This window comes from Platichthys flesus, chromosome 4 (assembly GCF_949316205.1).
Source record: "Platichthys flesus chromosome 4, fPlaFle2.1, whole genome shotgun sequence".
In the NCBI taxonomy this organism is placed as follows: domain Eukaryota; kingdom Metazoa; phylum Chordata; class Actinopteri; order Pleuronectiformes; family Pleuronectidae; genus Platichthys; species Platichthys flesus.
In genome coordinates, this window is record NC_084948.1 from 5,361,730 (window position 1) to 5,378,377 (window position 16,648).

At 42.4% G+C, this 16,648-nt stretch overlaps 1 protein-coding gene across 1 annotated transcript in view; it reads left to right on the forward strand.

Annotated features, from left to right (window-relative positions):
* The window catches only part of lsamp (limbic system associated membrane protein), a 214,957-nt gene that overhangs the window by 184,834 nt on the left and 13,475 nt on the right, over positions 1-16,648 (forward strand). The window contains exon 5 of the mRNA XM_062386090.1: positions 15,889-16,020. Within this exon, the coding sequence (XP_062242074.1) occupies positions 15,889-16,020 (132 nt within the window). The remainder of the gene's footprint in view (positions 1-15,888; positions 16,021-16,648) is intronic.

Here is a 16,648-nt window from a genome sequence, read left to right on the forward strand (position 1 = left end):
GGGAATCTACCAAGTCTCATTTAGTAAATCCCCTCACACGAGTCAGGAACTCATTCCTGACTGGTACACTTTCAACCGAAAATGGTCTTTAGATTGAGGACACGGTGTCTCCTTCTCAAGCCACAGAGACAACAGGCCGTCGGATGAATGACAGGCATCCTGACATGTTGGTCTGATTTGCAGATGATACACTGTTTTTTTTTGACTTTTCTTTTCAATTGATAATCTTTCTTCTGAATGACAAGGCTCATGCTCAATGAGAAATAATTTAATGGAAACCAATTTGCATGTCCTTGACAAAAAGAACAAACTGTGCATCACTGTTTGAATAATAAAGACATGGTGACATTTTCATATTTTCGAAAAACCTCCAGCAGCTCCAGCCGTGAGCAAACAGTATATAGCTTGCAAACAAAGTATTCAACTCTTGCTTAAAAGAAGCGTCTTTTCCTAAAGTGCCCGCTCCCATCTGCTTTTAAGAGCATTCACTTTTAATTCAGAGGCAGCAGAGGAGTTATGCACAAAGAAAAAGAAAGTAAATATGTCTTAATGCCAATATGCTGTTTAATGATTTTTACCCTATCAATATTCAGTTTGTTGGATCTAAAGTACCATTGATTAGTTGATAAATGCATTCATGAAACATCAGAACTGTTTTGAAAGGATAAAAGTTATGTTATCTGCTGCCTGACTGAAAAGAGGTTTCACATGAAGATGTCACTCTAGCTTTGGGAAATTACAATGTGCATTGTCTGACATTTCATAAACGAATCAAGAGATGAATTAAAATTTTTTTAGTTGCAGCCGTTGTCAAAGTTAAGATCACCTGCATGTGCATGACCACTTGGTGACCTCAGTGTTAGCAGCGCCACAGAAGGTTTGTTTCCCTTCTGAGATATTAGGCGGCAAGCTACAGTAATAGTCCACTAATCAGTAGTTCAATCCCTGGATGTCTTAAGTGTCCTTGAGCAAGACATTTAACCCCAAATTGATCTTGAAATATAAGATGGATGTGAAGAGGCAAACAAAGAAGATTTTCACTCGTTTCACCGACCTGAAATTCACGTATAATTATTTTAACTTGAGTGAAAGATTCTTGTGATGCCATGTCGCAAAAGCCAATCAGCTTTGAAAAGGAAACTCACTGGACTCATGTTTAGGCACTGACCCCAGGTAGCAGGTCATCAAAGCAGCCACTGGTCAGCTTCAGGCATTGCTGGAAACAGCAGTCATCCAGAAGCAGGTCCTGGAGAAGATGGTGAGAGTCTGCAAACTCTGTCCGCCACAGGATGTGGTCTTGTGGACATTCACATGACAATGGTGGCTGCTCCGGCATTTCACCATCAGGTGCAACGCAGAAAATGAAATCACTTAAGCTAGTAGTCCTCCTCATCTCTTTTTCCAGAGGAGAACGTGCAAATATTCGTGTGTCATGTCTGCTTGCATTGCTCGTGACGAGAAGACTTGCTTTGCGTTTGGTCTGAACGCACAGTATCTGAACAGGACTTGTGATAAAAGAAGTTCAATTAGCAGTGTATGACTGGGTTTGTTAATGAGTGTAGAACTTTGTGTGGTTGGTTTGGACTAGAAAAGCTCTATACATGCCCTCCATTTAATTTGCATAGCAAAGTGTATGAACTTTACATAAATCTGACAGACTCTACCAAGTTAATTTGACCCAATGGAAGATGCCATGGTATTATTAGGTTTTCAAACATTGCATAACTCAAAATGTAATACAAGGGGAGTGTAAAGAACAAGCCATGTGTCAAACTGACTATAACAACCCAGAAAGTTTCGTTGGAAAAAACAAAAATTCTCTGGGGCTCAGGTGTAAAACCATAAAACAATCCCATCCAGTTCACACACCAGATGAGGCCTCTCATGCTGGGGCTGAACGTTCTCGGCAGACTGTCAAAATGTGGTATTCTAACTTAGGAATTGTTTATGAGACAGTTAGTAACAGAGTTTCTTAGGTTATCCTCATTGATTATGCCTGTCATCTGCCTCCATGGGGCCATCCAAACTGCTCTTTCTCAGCACAACACAATCTTATCTCTGTTGTTGTTGCTGTGTCGCTCAGTAATCACCAAGCTAATTTGATTTGTAACTGACATGTTAGGCATCTTGATGACAAATCTCCTTGCTTGATAGATTGAAAGACGACCAGAAGGAATGCTCAGTGCAGAGAATATGCACAGTACACACACTTATATATATACACTTTACTTCAAAAAGATACTGTGATTGATACTGAGACAAAAGGTCAGGCAGGTTATTGCTTGCACCTCTCTGAGCCACATTTGTAATTAAGGGATTGTGGGACCGGATTGAATGAATTTTCCTGAGGTCTCATAACACATCACCAGTGCAGGACTCAGGCGGACACAGAGTTTTGGACCTGCTGTGCCGAGTCTGCAGAAAACCATCGCATGACATGAGGAATACTACACAATAATCTTCAGAGCATGATCTAAGATGACAATGAGGAAGGGGAACATTGTGCGTAGCAGTGAGAACCAGCAAACCAGGTGCTTATTAAAGTGGAACAGTTCACCTTAAGCATTATATTTGTTGTTTGGCTTAAATTACCACATAGCAAGCAAAGTGTAATTCTAGTTATTAATATATTCTTTTGAGAAATCCTACTTTCACTTTTGCCATTAGGATTTGAAAGTGGACGTTCATTTAATTCAAAAGCCCATAACTTACAAGAACTCAGTTTGGAAATGGTTTTTATCTTTAGTCAGGATTTAACATTTGATATAGTGGGCTTCCTGTTATTTAGTTTCGTCTGAGCTTAAAAGTCCTCTCCCTCAGCTGCCTGTCTCAGATGAGACTATGGCATTTATAAATCAATGAGCGTTAATGGCTTTTAATGGGATTCTCAGTGTAATTCATTTGCAGAATAAGTGTTGCTATTATTTTATACTTCCAGTGCGGGTTGAGCTTCAAATTAGAGTGAAAATATCGACTGGAATCATCCCTGTGCAGTTCGCCATGATGACCAGCTGAGAAACCACAGGACAGACATAACAAACATTCATCGTGTGTGCCATTACATTGGTTTATCATTAGACAGGTTGCTTTGACCACAGTCACAGAGGGCAGCAAAGGAAACTCTGAAGATTTTAGGTGGAGCTAGTGTATAAAATCCACTGAAGCAGTGTGACATCTCTTTTACCTGTGTGAGACACTGGGCATGTACTGGAGGTAGTGGGCTATCTTGCAGCTCTTGTACTTTTCATCAAAACATTTTTTGCTCAGCCGCTGCGTGGGCGCTGCTGTGAATATTGACCAAGTACTACATTGCTCAGATGTGTGAGGCAAATGATCAATAGAGAGTGGAGGGACAGGGTGGGGAGCAGAGGTGAAGGGAAATTCGTAAAGATAGGAGGATGAGAGAAGATGAAAGCGAGAGAAGAAGTGATCAGTGTGTGCACAAGGGAGACAGAGAACGAAGGCACCTGTGTGGCACAGCACGCATGTGATAAACCTCCAGGGTCGACGCAACACACATGTGTTGAGCCCTAAGCCTGCTGATCTCTTTAGCTTGCTGGTTCCCAGCTTGAGTCCAATCCTGATATTTTTTTCAACTCCCCCAGAATAGTTGCCTAAGTTTGGAGACTGAAGGCCCTGGGTAGTGGGAAGAGAATGGCAGCCCCCCCATCGAGCCAAATGAGGGGGGGAATAGAGCCGCTGGTCAAGCACGGAATCCTACACTGCATGCCTCTCAGACCACCAAAATAGAAGTCAGACAAGTATGAAAAATACACGCCCCCTGGCAGTCTCTGGTATTCCATGACACAAGATGGACCCACACAGAGCTGGAAAAGAGGAGGAACTGGTGGAAGTTGTGGTGCTAACCTCAGGGAAGACAGGAAAAGAAAGAAACAAAGAAAAAGCTAAAAGGCTCCAAGCTGGAGATGGGGAGTTAGAAGAGAACTGTGTTTTATTATGCAAATGACCAGTTCCATTAGATGTGCAATCATTCTTATCATAGTAACTCCAGTAGTGAATAAATGTTCAATTATGCATCTGCGATCCTCTCACCTCTCTGGTGTAATAGAGGATGTCAGTCATTTGGCGCTGCAGGGAGGACAACCACAGCGCACCTCGCATCCAGTCGAGCAGAGACAGACACATCTGGACCGTCTGAGGAGCTCGCAGTGAAAGGAGCGTGACACTGATGATTTATATTGAAGTCATAAAGAAGCCTTGACTTATTTATGATGCGGCACCCTGCATGCACTGTGGCTGCGGAGTCTCTCCTGTAACCAAAATATCAAGTTCCTCAACACCTTTTACCTATCCTTCAGCGGCCATGCTAACTGTTATTGTGTCCTTGAGCGACACACTGAACCTGTGAGGTGCTCTGGATAATGGCATCAGCTAACTGCAAGCTATGAATCTACCACAACAGTTTCATTGCAACAAAGACATCTGTCCAAATGAATTGATCTGGACCACGGCCCACGCTCCCACACTATATGATCCGGCTGCATATTAAAGTCGTAACCCTTTTATAACCGTTCTTGGCAGGGCAGCCTTTTAGAGGTTTGACGACGAGTGCCCTTGACATTCCTCCCACGACGGTCTTGCAGTGTCGGCCATCCTCCAAGACTGGGGCTGAGGAAAGTCTTCCGAAGGACTGTCACATTGTCAGGAAATATCTCTCTGTGTTCCTCACTGCGACTCTTTGTCCTTCCATCCTCAGCTGTCGCTCTGTCTTCCTCTGCCTAATTTTCACTCTGACTGTCTCCTCTTCTTTCCGTCATCCTCCCATCTCTTACTTCAGCAGAGTATGACAGTCACTTCAGTTGTCCTTTCTGCACCTCATCGCACTGTCTGGGGAGAGACAGAGAGCTACAGAGCGCAGCAGGCGCAACACACACACACACCCGTACACACACACGTATCTCTGTCTCTCAGGAGGGGAGTGGAGTAGGCAGGAGTGGAGATACATAGGTGTCTCAGTAATGTAACTGCTGTGTAGTAGGAGTGGGTGAGCAGATTAGAAAGGAGACACACACACACACACTAACACACATACACACATACACACACACATCACTGTGTGCCAAGCTGCCAGTGACAGAGAGGAGCTGACAAGCCTGCTGATTGTGGGAGTGAAGTGTAGGTGGTGACAGGTCCTTGTCAGCGCTACCCAAGTCGAACCTCGTGCTCCATGTCTCCAGCTGTGTACAACTGTTTGTGTGGGGTTTTCTTAGTGTAAGTGTGTGTGTGTGTGTGTGTGTGCGCGTGCATGCTTTTGGGGAAGCGAGAGAGCACAGCTGCGCATCCGTCTCTCAGCAGGTCTCAGATCTGCCCACGATCACTGCTCTCGTGTTTGTTCACAATCAGCACCAACGGCAGCTGGTCTGAAATCAGTCGGCCGTCAGACTGTGCATGAAACATCATGAGCACAGCTTGCCCTGCATCTACCCAAACCTCATTAGGTGTAGTCACCGCTGAGCTGGCTCAACACCAACACAACCGTCACAAGCGTACAGAAAGTCAGCAAAAAAAAATTCCCACAGTCCATAATCACAGTCTCAGTTACAGACATTTTCCAAAAATGAGGGCTGTCAGTTTTCCCAAAAATCAAGTTCAAGCGAATTTAACATGACACACAATTTGCCCAGTATATTGTAACTCCTTTACGCACATGGTCTTTTCTCCCCCACGTTCGAATGAATGTTTGAATTTTGAATAATAAGTAACAGTCCTAGAGAGAACATCTCCTGAATAGTAGGTCTCCAGAGATTCGTAGAAGTTATGAAATAGAGGACTGAAGCTGTCCTGCAGGCCCCTGGTGGACCACAGTTGTCCTTACATAATGACAACTTTTGTTTGGCTCTTTCTGTTGTGCATGTGGAATGTTATGGAGCTATTACACAAGCTGATGTTACTCACCAAGAGGTAAAGTTAACATTCTTCAGATTCAAGGTGTGTTTGAGTCTGGAGGGAGATCTAACATCTGTATCCTGGTTGTTTCCAAAAAATAATTTTGTCCGCTTGCATCCCAAGTGACTTGCAATCCATGAGGATCGAACCGCCTACCTTCTGGTTGGAGGAAAACCCCTCTACCCCTCAAATCATCTGCATGATAGTTTTTCAATAACGTGTTTGGTTTATGAAACGTTATCAATCAATCAATCAAATTTTATTTACATTTTTGTTTACAGCACATCAATACTTATTCTTCTCTCCCAAAGCTCTTGAATCTTGTCGTCTCTCCACGTTGACATCCTCGCCTGTGTCTTCTACATAAATCACAGCTCTTTGTCATCCTGACGCATTTGTTTTCTTCAAGCTTTGCAGCTGTCATGTCACAGAAATGTCATCAACATGCCCACTCACTCGCTGGGAATTTTCGGTAGATTTCGGTATTGCTGCTGTATTCTAACACTGGCTCTGCACATCTTACTGGGAGGCTAGCAGGTAAAGTTAAAAAAATGTGTGTGTGTGTGTGTGTGTGTGTGTGTCTGTAAGCAGCTTAAGTAAAGCATCTGTGCCCCAGACACTGATCATGAACCTGCTCATTGTGTGTGACATGGATCAATGTCATGTGTCAGTTACAGTGCAGGAAAATTGAGATGTCATTTTGCAGCCGGCAGATGATTTACAGTCAATTATGCAGTTGCTACATTATAAAACTGAGTCATGGCCACATAGAATGATGAGTGCACATGACAAGGGTAGATCCTTGGCCTACTGGCGACAAATGTACACACACACACACACAAAGACAGACATCCAACGACATTCATCTTTTTGTGAACCTTCTGGCGAAATTCACCAAGCCTCAAGTTTTACCTTCAGACCTGCACAACGCAGCGTGAGCTTCTCTGCACGGACGCGTTCACAACAGAAACAAATCCTCTGCATTATTCAAGTGAGAGGTGGACAGCTTGATGCGGAAGGCAGAGGCAGGAAGTGATGTATTAACTCCATTTTGGAAATGATTTTGACGTGTGATATTCTTGACAACACACTGACTGCCGTGTCGGCTCTTATCACCAGAAACGCTCTAGACACATTCCTTAGTGTCTACTATTTGTATGTCACCACTTTTTCCTTTTCCTTGTTTTTTGGCATCTGTCGCATGTTAGAAGCGTGATTAACCCCCTCACTTGGTCACGGTGAACCCAGCAGGGTTCACACATCACGCTGTGTTGGGCATTTGCACTCACAACCTGAAGGAAAGGAGAGAGGACAGATGGAAATAGTGACAGAGGAGTAACAAGTGATACTCTGTGCCTGACCTTGCTAACCCTGCTGGACAAAAACCCTCTTCTCCCAATGGCAAACACAAGCCCAGAGAATCTATACACACAGTAATGAGAAGTCTTCCCCCAACAAAGGGCAAGATTCGTTTATCAGCCGGATAGAAGAAAGAGCAGACAACCCAACTCGCCTTCATGGGAATTCTAAATCCTATTCGGTTTTATCCACAATTAACCTCCTTTAAGGCCTCAGACTTGAATAAGACTAACAACCTCGCGGTGTACAGAGCCGTACAATGTGCGGCCACACCGAGAGAAACCACACCGAACCTGCAATAAAAAAAAAAAGGATAAAAGGTGCGTAGCGAGGAGAGGAGGACAAGGAAGAAGTAAGAGAAGCTGAGACCTAGGAAAATGAGATAGAGAGAGGAATGAGATTGTTCAGAGAAAACAGACGGCTGCACGCTCCACCGTGCGTATCATTTCTGCGGCTCAAGAAGCGGCAAATAAACAGCCGTCCTGTTTTTGGCTCCAACACCTGTGTTATTTCGACAGCGCCAGCAGCAGCAGGAGCAAAAGGCTTGTGAATCGAAGGGGAAATTCTCTTTGTTGTGCTCAGACTGCTGGAACAATGTTGTTTATGCAGGATTACATCAGGCAATAAGAAAGAGACATTAAGAAGCAGAGTGCTGCTTAGTTTGTAGGTTAGTTTCTCTTGCAGAGAGTATCAGACATTTCAGGTATAGCGAATGATTTTTTTCCTAAAATACAAGGGATTAAAATTTGAAAGATGCATTTCTATTTGACATATGGATGTTTTTTTTTATTTATCCAAAGTGATACTGTACACTGAAATGTGTTTGCACAGTTCTAAACTAAGTGCTTTATTACTTTCATTGGATGAGATACATGGATGTTGGTTTTAGTTTCACATTCATTAGCACATTTATTAGTTATAAATATTAATTTATGGTAACCCGGCCTCATAAGGCCCCCCAGTGTTGCTAATCTTATTGGACTTTTCAGGGCCAATACTTGTATAGAGTAAACTGTTCAGGATCTCTCTTACGTATTTGAAATAATTAATGAATCATTCTCACATCTATGTTAAAACTAAACCCCAAAACCTTCATATTGTTTACCATTCAGCATCCTGCCCCTCGACTCTATCACTCACGCCTCTGTGTACAGCTGTCTGTGTACTGGAATTGTCACTCATAGCTGGGCAACCTAGATGGCTTATGTCTTATGGGTTCAGGTGAGGGTGTGTGGTTTGATGGTTGGATAGACGTGTTTTAAAGGGATAGTTCACTGAGGGTTAGGGGTTATCTACTCACTACTATGACGATGGAGGGATGTTTGAGTCCGAAGACACTTTTGGAGTCTCAGGGGTAAAAGGTGTTGCAGCCAAATCTCATACAATTTAGGGACTGGTGATTCCTTCTATAGACGTTATAAAACAACAGAAAAACAACACAACATGCCTCCATACTGCTCTTGTTGTGTCATGCAAGTGTCCTGAAGCGATGCTAATGCGCACCCAACTCTAACAAAGTTTACCCCTGAGATTCCGAAAGTGTTTTGTGGACTCAAACACTTCACCCACATCTCCATCGCAATAGTGGGCGGTAGATAATTAGTGAATTTTCATTTTTCTATAAACTATCCCTATATCCCAACTTCTCCAAAAACTCTTGGGTTTAAGATAGGCATTTTTGCATTTCATGGCGTGATTCCCTTTGACAACACATTCTCAATAAAAAAAAAAAAAGTGAGGTAAAGATTTGTATCATCTTTTTATTATCTCCACTGAGGAATGTGTTGATGAGTACTGTACGTACTCTGTAATTATGTGTTGACCCATCCCTTGAATCATTCCGGCTCCTGACAGAAAGATAGCTGCCATGTTGCTGTGTTAGATAAAGCCAGTCCAAACCAATGGACATATGCTCTCACACACGTGCACGCATACACACACACACAAACGTTAAAGGGCCAGAGGAGAATGATGGATATGTGCACGTATACAGACACCAGTAAACATATTTTCTCAGACAAAAGGAAATAAATGTCTCTCGGTCTTTTATGTTACTCGACTCTGAAGTTTCTCAAATCAGCTGCTTAACATAAATTAGCATTTGCAAAATAAATGTAATGTTGCACACTGTGGTAAAGTGATGCTGATGAATGATTCATGAGGATATGCAAAGGAGCGCCATCCAGTTGCCAGCTGAAGTTCTGGTTTGAGATTCACATCCCTCACCCCTCTGCCTCGTCTGTCTCTCTCCCTCGCTCTCCCCAATCTGGTCCCCTCTCTTGCTTTTGGAGGTGGCAGGTTGGGTGGGGGGGCATCTCTGTCCCTCACACCGGCAGAGCACTTTAATTGTCACGGAAAAGTTGCAGTTGTTCACACAAACTTAAAATTGCCAGTGTAATGCAAATCAGTATCCAGCAGGCATTTTGTAGACGCGTGCTTCTTCCAGGCCCCTCCACTATTTCCATCTCACTTCCAAAAGCCTTCTACTGCATACCCCAAAGGCTGCAGGGCTTTCAACAGAGTAATGTGTGGAAACAGAGCAATTACTGTATGTGCATTGTCTTTTCAGAATGGCTAGCGCCAGTCTGCATAGCAATTTAGATGATGGCAGAAAAACAATTTGAGCTCAGTGTTGAAGATGGGGTTAAAGAACACATTTCGATTGTTCACCTTTAAATTAAAAAAATACTAAAACATAATGGATTTCCTGTCACCACTCAGTCATAAGCAGAACTCGCTTTGCACTGTGGACTATCACCTTTTGAATTTTTCATCTAGTTTTTTCAGACATATTTTATAAAGTTTTGAATGATAATGGCTCAGGGGACTGGCTTAAGCATGGGATTCAGGCCATCACTCCTCAGATGCAGGCAGCTGCAATGCAGCTCACTGTGTAACTTAATTATCTGCAGAAGATTCCTCTAATTCTCGATTCTCACTCGGTTTCCATTTAGAGCATCCGTTTTTTTTTCTATGCGTCCCTTACTCTTCATGTTAACACCCGCAGTATTTCAAACTCTCAAATCAGAGCTAATCATTTCAAACAACTCCTAAGACAATGCTTTTTAGAAGACGTGGTATCCAAGCAACTCAGCAAATGCAGGATCTTCATAGGCTGGGTGTGTAGTTCTCTCCAGTAATGAAGGTATTCTAAAGAATCTATTCATTCTAAAATTAGATATTCAGCCCTTAAAATGGGAACAAATTAAGATTCTGAAACTTATTATTTATAATCATTGTTGCATGCGATAACATTTATATTGTGGTGAGAGATGGACTGAGGTTATTTTTGACGGGGGGGATGCTGTATCTGCAGGGCCACAGTTCAGTGGTCTCAAAGCTGTTCTGCCACCACATCCCAGTTAATGCTGTTCTGAAAATAACATGCTGTTCTCTCAGAGTGAAAAGAAAAGCATGCATTTTATCACATATTCCCTGTGTGCACCACTGTGAATTCTATTGATAGAGTAACTCAAGGCTTCACCGACACTTACTCCCTACTCCAAATGTTCCAGGAGGAAAACGTGGAAGAAAAAAAACAACTGATGCACTGACTGATAATGTGAGTGAAACATTAGAGAAAGGGTTAGGGTGATGTGTTATTAATGATTTGTTTAACTGAATGAGTAATTCATTTTGATTAACTTAAATTTTGCAGAAAGTTGACAACCGTAACAGAAGCCCTGAAAGACAAGTGACCTTTTTTTGTCTGCCAGGATAGGTTTCCACTTATTTTTTTATCTAAACCAAGTGAAATTAGTTTTCCAGGTATTTTATTCCCCATTGGTAAAATCCAATAGATGGATGTAAAGTTGGACAATATTCTTCCTTCTACTGTCCAGAAATTAAACAGAAGTATCCTGAATACAAACTCTGCTATCTTGCATTTGGAGACAGATTTGGCAGGATGGAGCAGAGATAGTGTGGTACCATCTCACGTGTTTGACCAATCATGAGTTAGTCTCAGCTGTCAATCATGACATATCACCCTATTTTAAGTTGATCAAATAACGAGCTAAAAAGAAATCCGAAAAATGAAGACTTGAACAAACATCAGTGTGATAAGAACTAAGTGAAATTTCAGAAAAATACTTTTTGGTCCATGTCCCATCCATTAATATGGAAGAAGCGGTATTATGACCTTTACTTTAACCAGCCACCAGGTGCAATCAAGATGCTTTGTCTTAACTTTGAGAAACTGTCATGTTTTCCATCTTTACAGTCTATAGTGAAACTGGTGACTGAGATGTTGTTTTATACTGGTTTGTCCCATTATGAGCACAAGAGGCTGAAGTTCACCACTGCACTCAACACAAAATGAAAACATAAAATGGAGAGGAAAAATGGAAAAAACTTTTTGGTGAGGGGTGAGGTAATGAACAAAGTTTGCATACGAATGGGTCAAGACTTCCATAGTAAACTGTGTGTGGCTTCTGATTTGATCTTATTTAACTCAATGTTTTCAGTTAGATTTTCAGTTCTCATATCAGACAGGGAGACTTTCTAAATGTTGGCACTAATTTCATTCCCCCACAGCGATCCACAGTCTGAAAAGAAATGACAGGGACAGTCAATGAGGGAGGGAGCTGCAAGCTGCTGCAAGCTCCTTCTGTGCCTGTCATTATGAGGGATTATTAGGAATCATAGTCAAACTGGCCATCAAGAGTACGGGGAGAAATCCCAGTGAGCTGCCACACCGGTGGAGCTGGTGCACAGTCAAAGAAAATCCATGAAGCCTTAACCATCCCTGTCTGTCTCTCACTGGCACTTTCTGTGTGCCCGTCTTCTGGGGAGCACATGAAGCGTGCAGCTCCAGCACATGGCAGAAGTTTGCCTTCCAGGCTTTCTGGCAGAGTGATTCCAATGGAACTTTGTGCCGACATCCAGAATCCCCTGAAAATAAAGCCCACTGACGTCGCTGATCGCCTGATCTTTCATGTAGCTCAGCATGGCTGTAAACTCTTGTAGGAAAGAAAATGAAAAACCTTCCTTGGCCTAACTGTCTATTGGGTTAACTGAAAAAATATATAGTCTCTTTTTCTCCATCCTATATTTAATGTACTATAATATATATATATATATATCATTCTCCCTTCTCTACCCAGATTAGCATACAAATGTCATGATATCATATAGTGTGATTCCAGGATTCAATGGGCTTTCCTAACGTGCACACTTTGAATCAGTCACTATGCTCAGTGCTCCCTGAAAACCTTCTCGGAAATGTGCCTTCACCCTGCATGCCTGTGCGCTTCATACTCACCAGGCATAGAGACACTTTACGCCTCCACACACAGGCGTGGGCATGTGTGCACACAGGGGCACACATACACTATACTATACACACACACACACACACACACACACACACACACAAACACACACTCCAACCAATTCCCTCTAGACAAGATTAACCAATCTATCTTCATTATGCTTCATTAAAAAGATAACGTGAAGCACACACTTCACATGCAGGAAGCAGTATTCTCCTAAGGGCGCGAGCACAAATGCGCGTCAAAACGCTGTATTGTCATTAATTGTTTCTTTGGACAATGCATCACGTTCCATTCATCGTGCTCTCTCTGTGCACCGGGTGAGATAACTGACAGTTAATTGCGGCGCTAAACCAACTAGGTATGCCGTCTCCTCTCATCTGTCATTTAAATGATCTTCTCCCTCCTTTTCTCCATTCTTCGATCCAGCACTCACCTGTCTGATTCTCTATCTCTCTCTTTCCCCCTCTCTCTCTCTCTCTCTCTCTCTCTCTCTCTCTCTCTCTCTCTCTCTCTCTCTCTCTCTCTCTCTCCATCTCCACCATTCTTTCTTCATCCAGCACCAAACCAAGGTGCTGAAGAAATGACAGAATTTCCATGGTAACAGATTTCCAATCATACCTCTCCAATCACTCAGTTTGTCCACAGAGAGCTGAGTATGATCTGCTCTGGACTTTGATCGTGATTCAACTGATCTTTCAATCAACATGGAAAAATACACTTTTAGCCGAACCTGCATCTCTATCAAGCACCGGATTTAGAACAGTCTTCAGGCCGACTTTTATTGCTCAGGTTTTTCCTGTGTGTATGTTCTTTGGGCATCTGGTGTTGTGAGTATTAACGCATGAAATGACACAGCACTGATGTATATTCACCAAAGCAGGGCGGCTGTTTTCCATTTAACCTCCCATATCGGAGAGCCTGAAGTTACCGGTTCATTTCTCGGGGCGCGGCGCTTTAGTTTCGCAGAGGAAAGCCTGCAGCCCCTCGCATGCAACATGAGCATGAACTTCCCCCACAACGGAGACTGCTGACATTTACTGTTGTCGAATACAGTGCATTCCCCCCCACACGCACCCCAGAGATCTCTCTGCAATTTATTTCCACTGCCATGTTTCCATCACTCCTTATTTTCTTAGATCAAGGGAAGTATCAGTCGATATTATTGTAGTTATTACATTTGCCGGGCCCTCGGAGACTTCCTCCCTTATTTACTGCAGATAATGGTATCATTTTCAGAACTACCCTGAGATCTGCACTGTTGCCACACAATTGCCACACAATTAAACATCATTTACACCAATTGTATTGGATTTGGCTGCAACACAGTTTACCCATGAGACAAAGGTGTTTTGTGGAGTCAAACACCTCACCCACCCCTCCATCAACATAGTGCTGATATGTAGATGATGAGTAGATTTTTCGCTGAACTATCCCTTTAATAAGACAGACAAGATCTTTCCCAATGAGATGCTGTGTTCTTTGCATGGCTAAATTGGTGGACTGCTCATTAAACAATTCGTCACCTATCTGTCTGATGGTCTCCGAGCTCTGTTCAGATCTTTTCTGAAACACTTTCAGAAGTCATTTCACACAAATAGCTAGTTTCTCATTACATTCCCTTTGAATCAGTTTTTCAGCAGTACATAGATGAACCGGCCTTATTTGGTTTGGACCTTCAGAATCTTCAGTTTAGTCTGAACCAAAAAGACATGTGTGAAAGGTGCATTAGACCACAATATCGTGTTCGACCCAAAGAGGCGATCTCGGTCCAGATCAAACTGAACCATGGCTCGGATCATTTGCTTTTTTTTTAAATTCAGACTTTCGGCTAAATTGCCCGAAGTTCAGATGGTATTGAACTGTATAACTTTTTAATAGAAGGAGAAAAATAAGTGGAGGCAGCTCGCAGGAGTGCTTTACATATGTAAAAATTGACTCATCTTTGTGTGCAATCGGAACAGCTCATACAGAGCTAATTAACACATTTCCGTCTATGATTTGCTGCAATGTCACATCCAATTTGCCCGAAGTTGAGATGGTATTGAACTGTATAACTTTTTAATAGAAGGAGAAAAATAAGTGGAGGCAGCTCGCAGGATTGCTTGCTGTCTCCACTTTTGGCAATATCATGTTTGAGTGATAATGTCCAGGGACACTGGGAATCATAGTAGTTCTAAGATCAAGGCCCAATCCCATTTCACCCCTTGACCCTACCCTTACCCCTACCCCTGGTTTCTGAGGGTTGTCTTGCCCCTTTTCTTATTCTAACAGGCGCTGGATCATCTTTTGTCTTTCTGTGACTAGTTTGTGCTGAGGTAGGATAAAACCCACGTGTAAAAAGTTATTTAGTGTAGTCCCTAAATTACAATGTAGAAAAACCACAGCAGTAATTGGTAAATAGAGGGAGCTGATCAAGCCAGAAGTGTTATCGCTTTCTGAAGCCATTTTTTTTCCCTTTTTCAATTATCACTCAATTACTTGTGTGACTTTTTGTGTTTAGAGGCTAATGACGTAAATGGCTTCAAGGAGAGCCTTGTGTGTGTGTTGCTATCCTTGTTAAAACGATCACTATGTCTCCTCCTCTCTACACTCCACCTCTGAGTGTTGCTCTTGGTAAAGACTGTAAACACTTGTTTTCACAGTCAGATGACATGACATACATAAAAAGTTTGAAGCAGCTCTCTAGCCAAATTTCTCGGTGAGGGCAATCAATGCGATGTGTAATTTTTTACTTTTTACTTCATTTGATGACTTATTAAAGTTACTAGTTACTTTTCCAATTCAGATTTTTATAAAGAAACTGAAAAGAAATCTGTTAAATACAACGCACTGTTATAGAATAAACAACTAAAAGTATAGAGACGAGTGAGCTCATCCATGACAATCTATAATAGTAAAAATGCTAATCACACATGAATGCATCAACTGCCAATTTAATTTACTACAAGAAATTCTTTTAGCAACACGATCAAGCTGCTCCTCTCGTTAGCCATGTTATCTTGAATATGACAGAGAGGAGATCATAGGTACGCCGTGTCTGGACCACCAATGCAAGTGTTTATTTTTGACTATTTTGACAAAAAAAAATTCTGACTGTTGGCTGTGGCTTTATTACTAATGGATTGACAAGAGAGTGGCATCAATTATCACAAATTCTCCATCTGCATCCAATCCTTCTTTTTGTCATTTTCACTTTTATTGGAACTGATGTCCAATGTTGGTGAAAGTGAGGTTGAAATTCATGAACATTTTATATTCATGTCTTTTACCACCTTCTTTTCTCTCTCTCGCTGTCTTTGTTCCCCTCCCTCATGTGTCCCTCTATCACTTCTTCACCTCCCTACAGCAGAGCCGCTGGATGGAGAAGAGTACCTGGACATTATAGGTATCATGCGAAACCAGGCGGGTCGTTACGAATGCAAGGCCAGCAACGACGTCGCCACGCCGGATGTCAAATACGTCAATGTGGTTGTGAACTGTAAGTAATGGCTGAGTGCAGCGGACACTGTGTAACTCACTGATCAATATTTCTGTCACGTTTTATGTCAGGCATTTCACAAGATGAGACACTCAACAGATAAACGCATGAGAAAGTAAAGGCTGGCATTACAGGTAGAGACGTGTAGAAGAGCTTGTGTGAAGGAAGGCTGGGGGCTCGGGGAGGGGAGGCTGTGTCTGGAATGTTTTTTGGAGCACCTGTCATCCTCTCAAGTCGTATCCGGGCAGAAAGGGGAAACTCTGTAAGTTTGATTGTGACTCTCAATGCGATGGTAATTTCCATCGTCCTTAAGAGACACTTTCAAACAAGATCACCTAATTACATCTTGTCAGGGCCCACGTTCCGATCTGATGAGCTCTGACATATGTTGCTGAGGACTGATCAACAGCTCATGATGAGACATAGCAAAGCAACCACGCCCCCCAGAGGAGTTGCACAGTCCTCATTGATGTGAACGAATCATGTATGGCCGTTTGCCCAAACCGTACTTAAGCCAAGTGTGAGTGTCGGAAATAAATGATGAACGTTTCTATATTAAAATAATTTATTATGGTTGGATCCAAAATGGAAAATGAACATTAATCTACGCAGGACATATTCCTGGCCA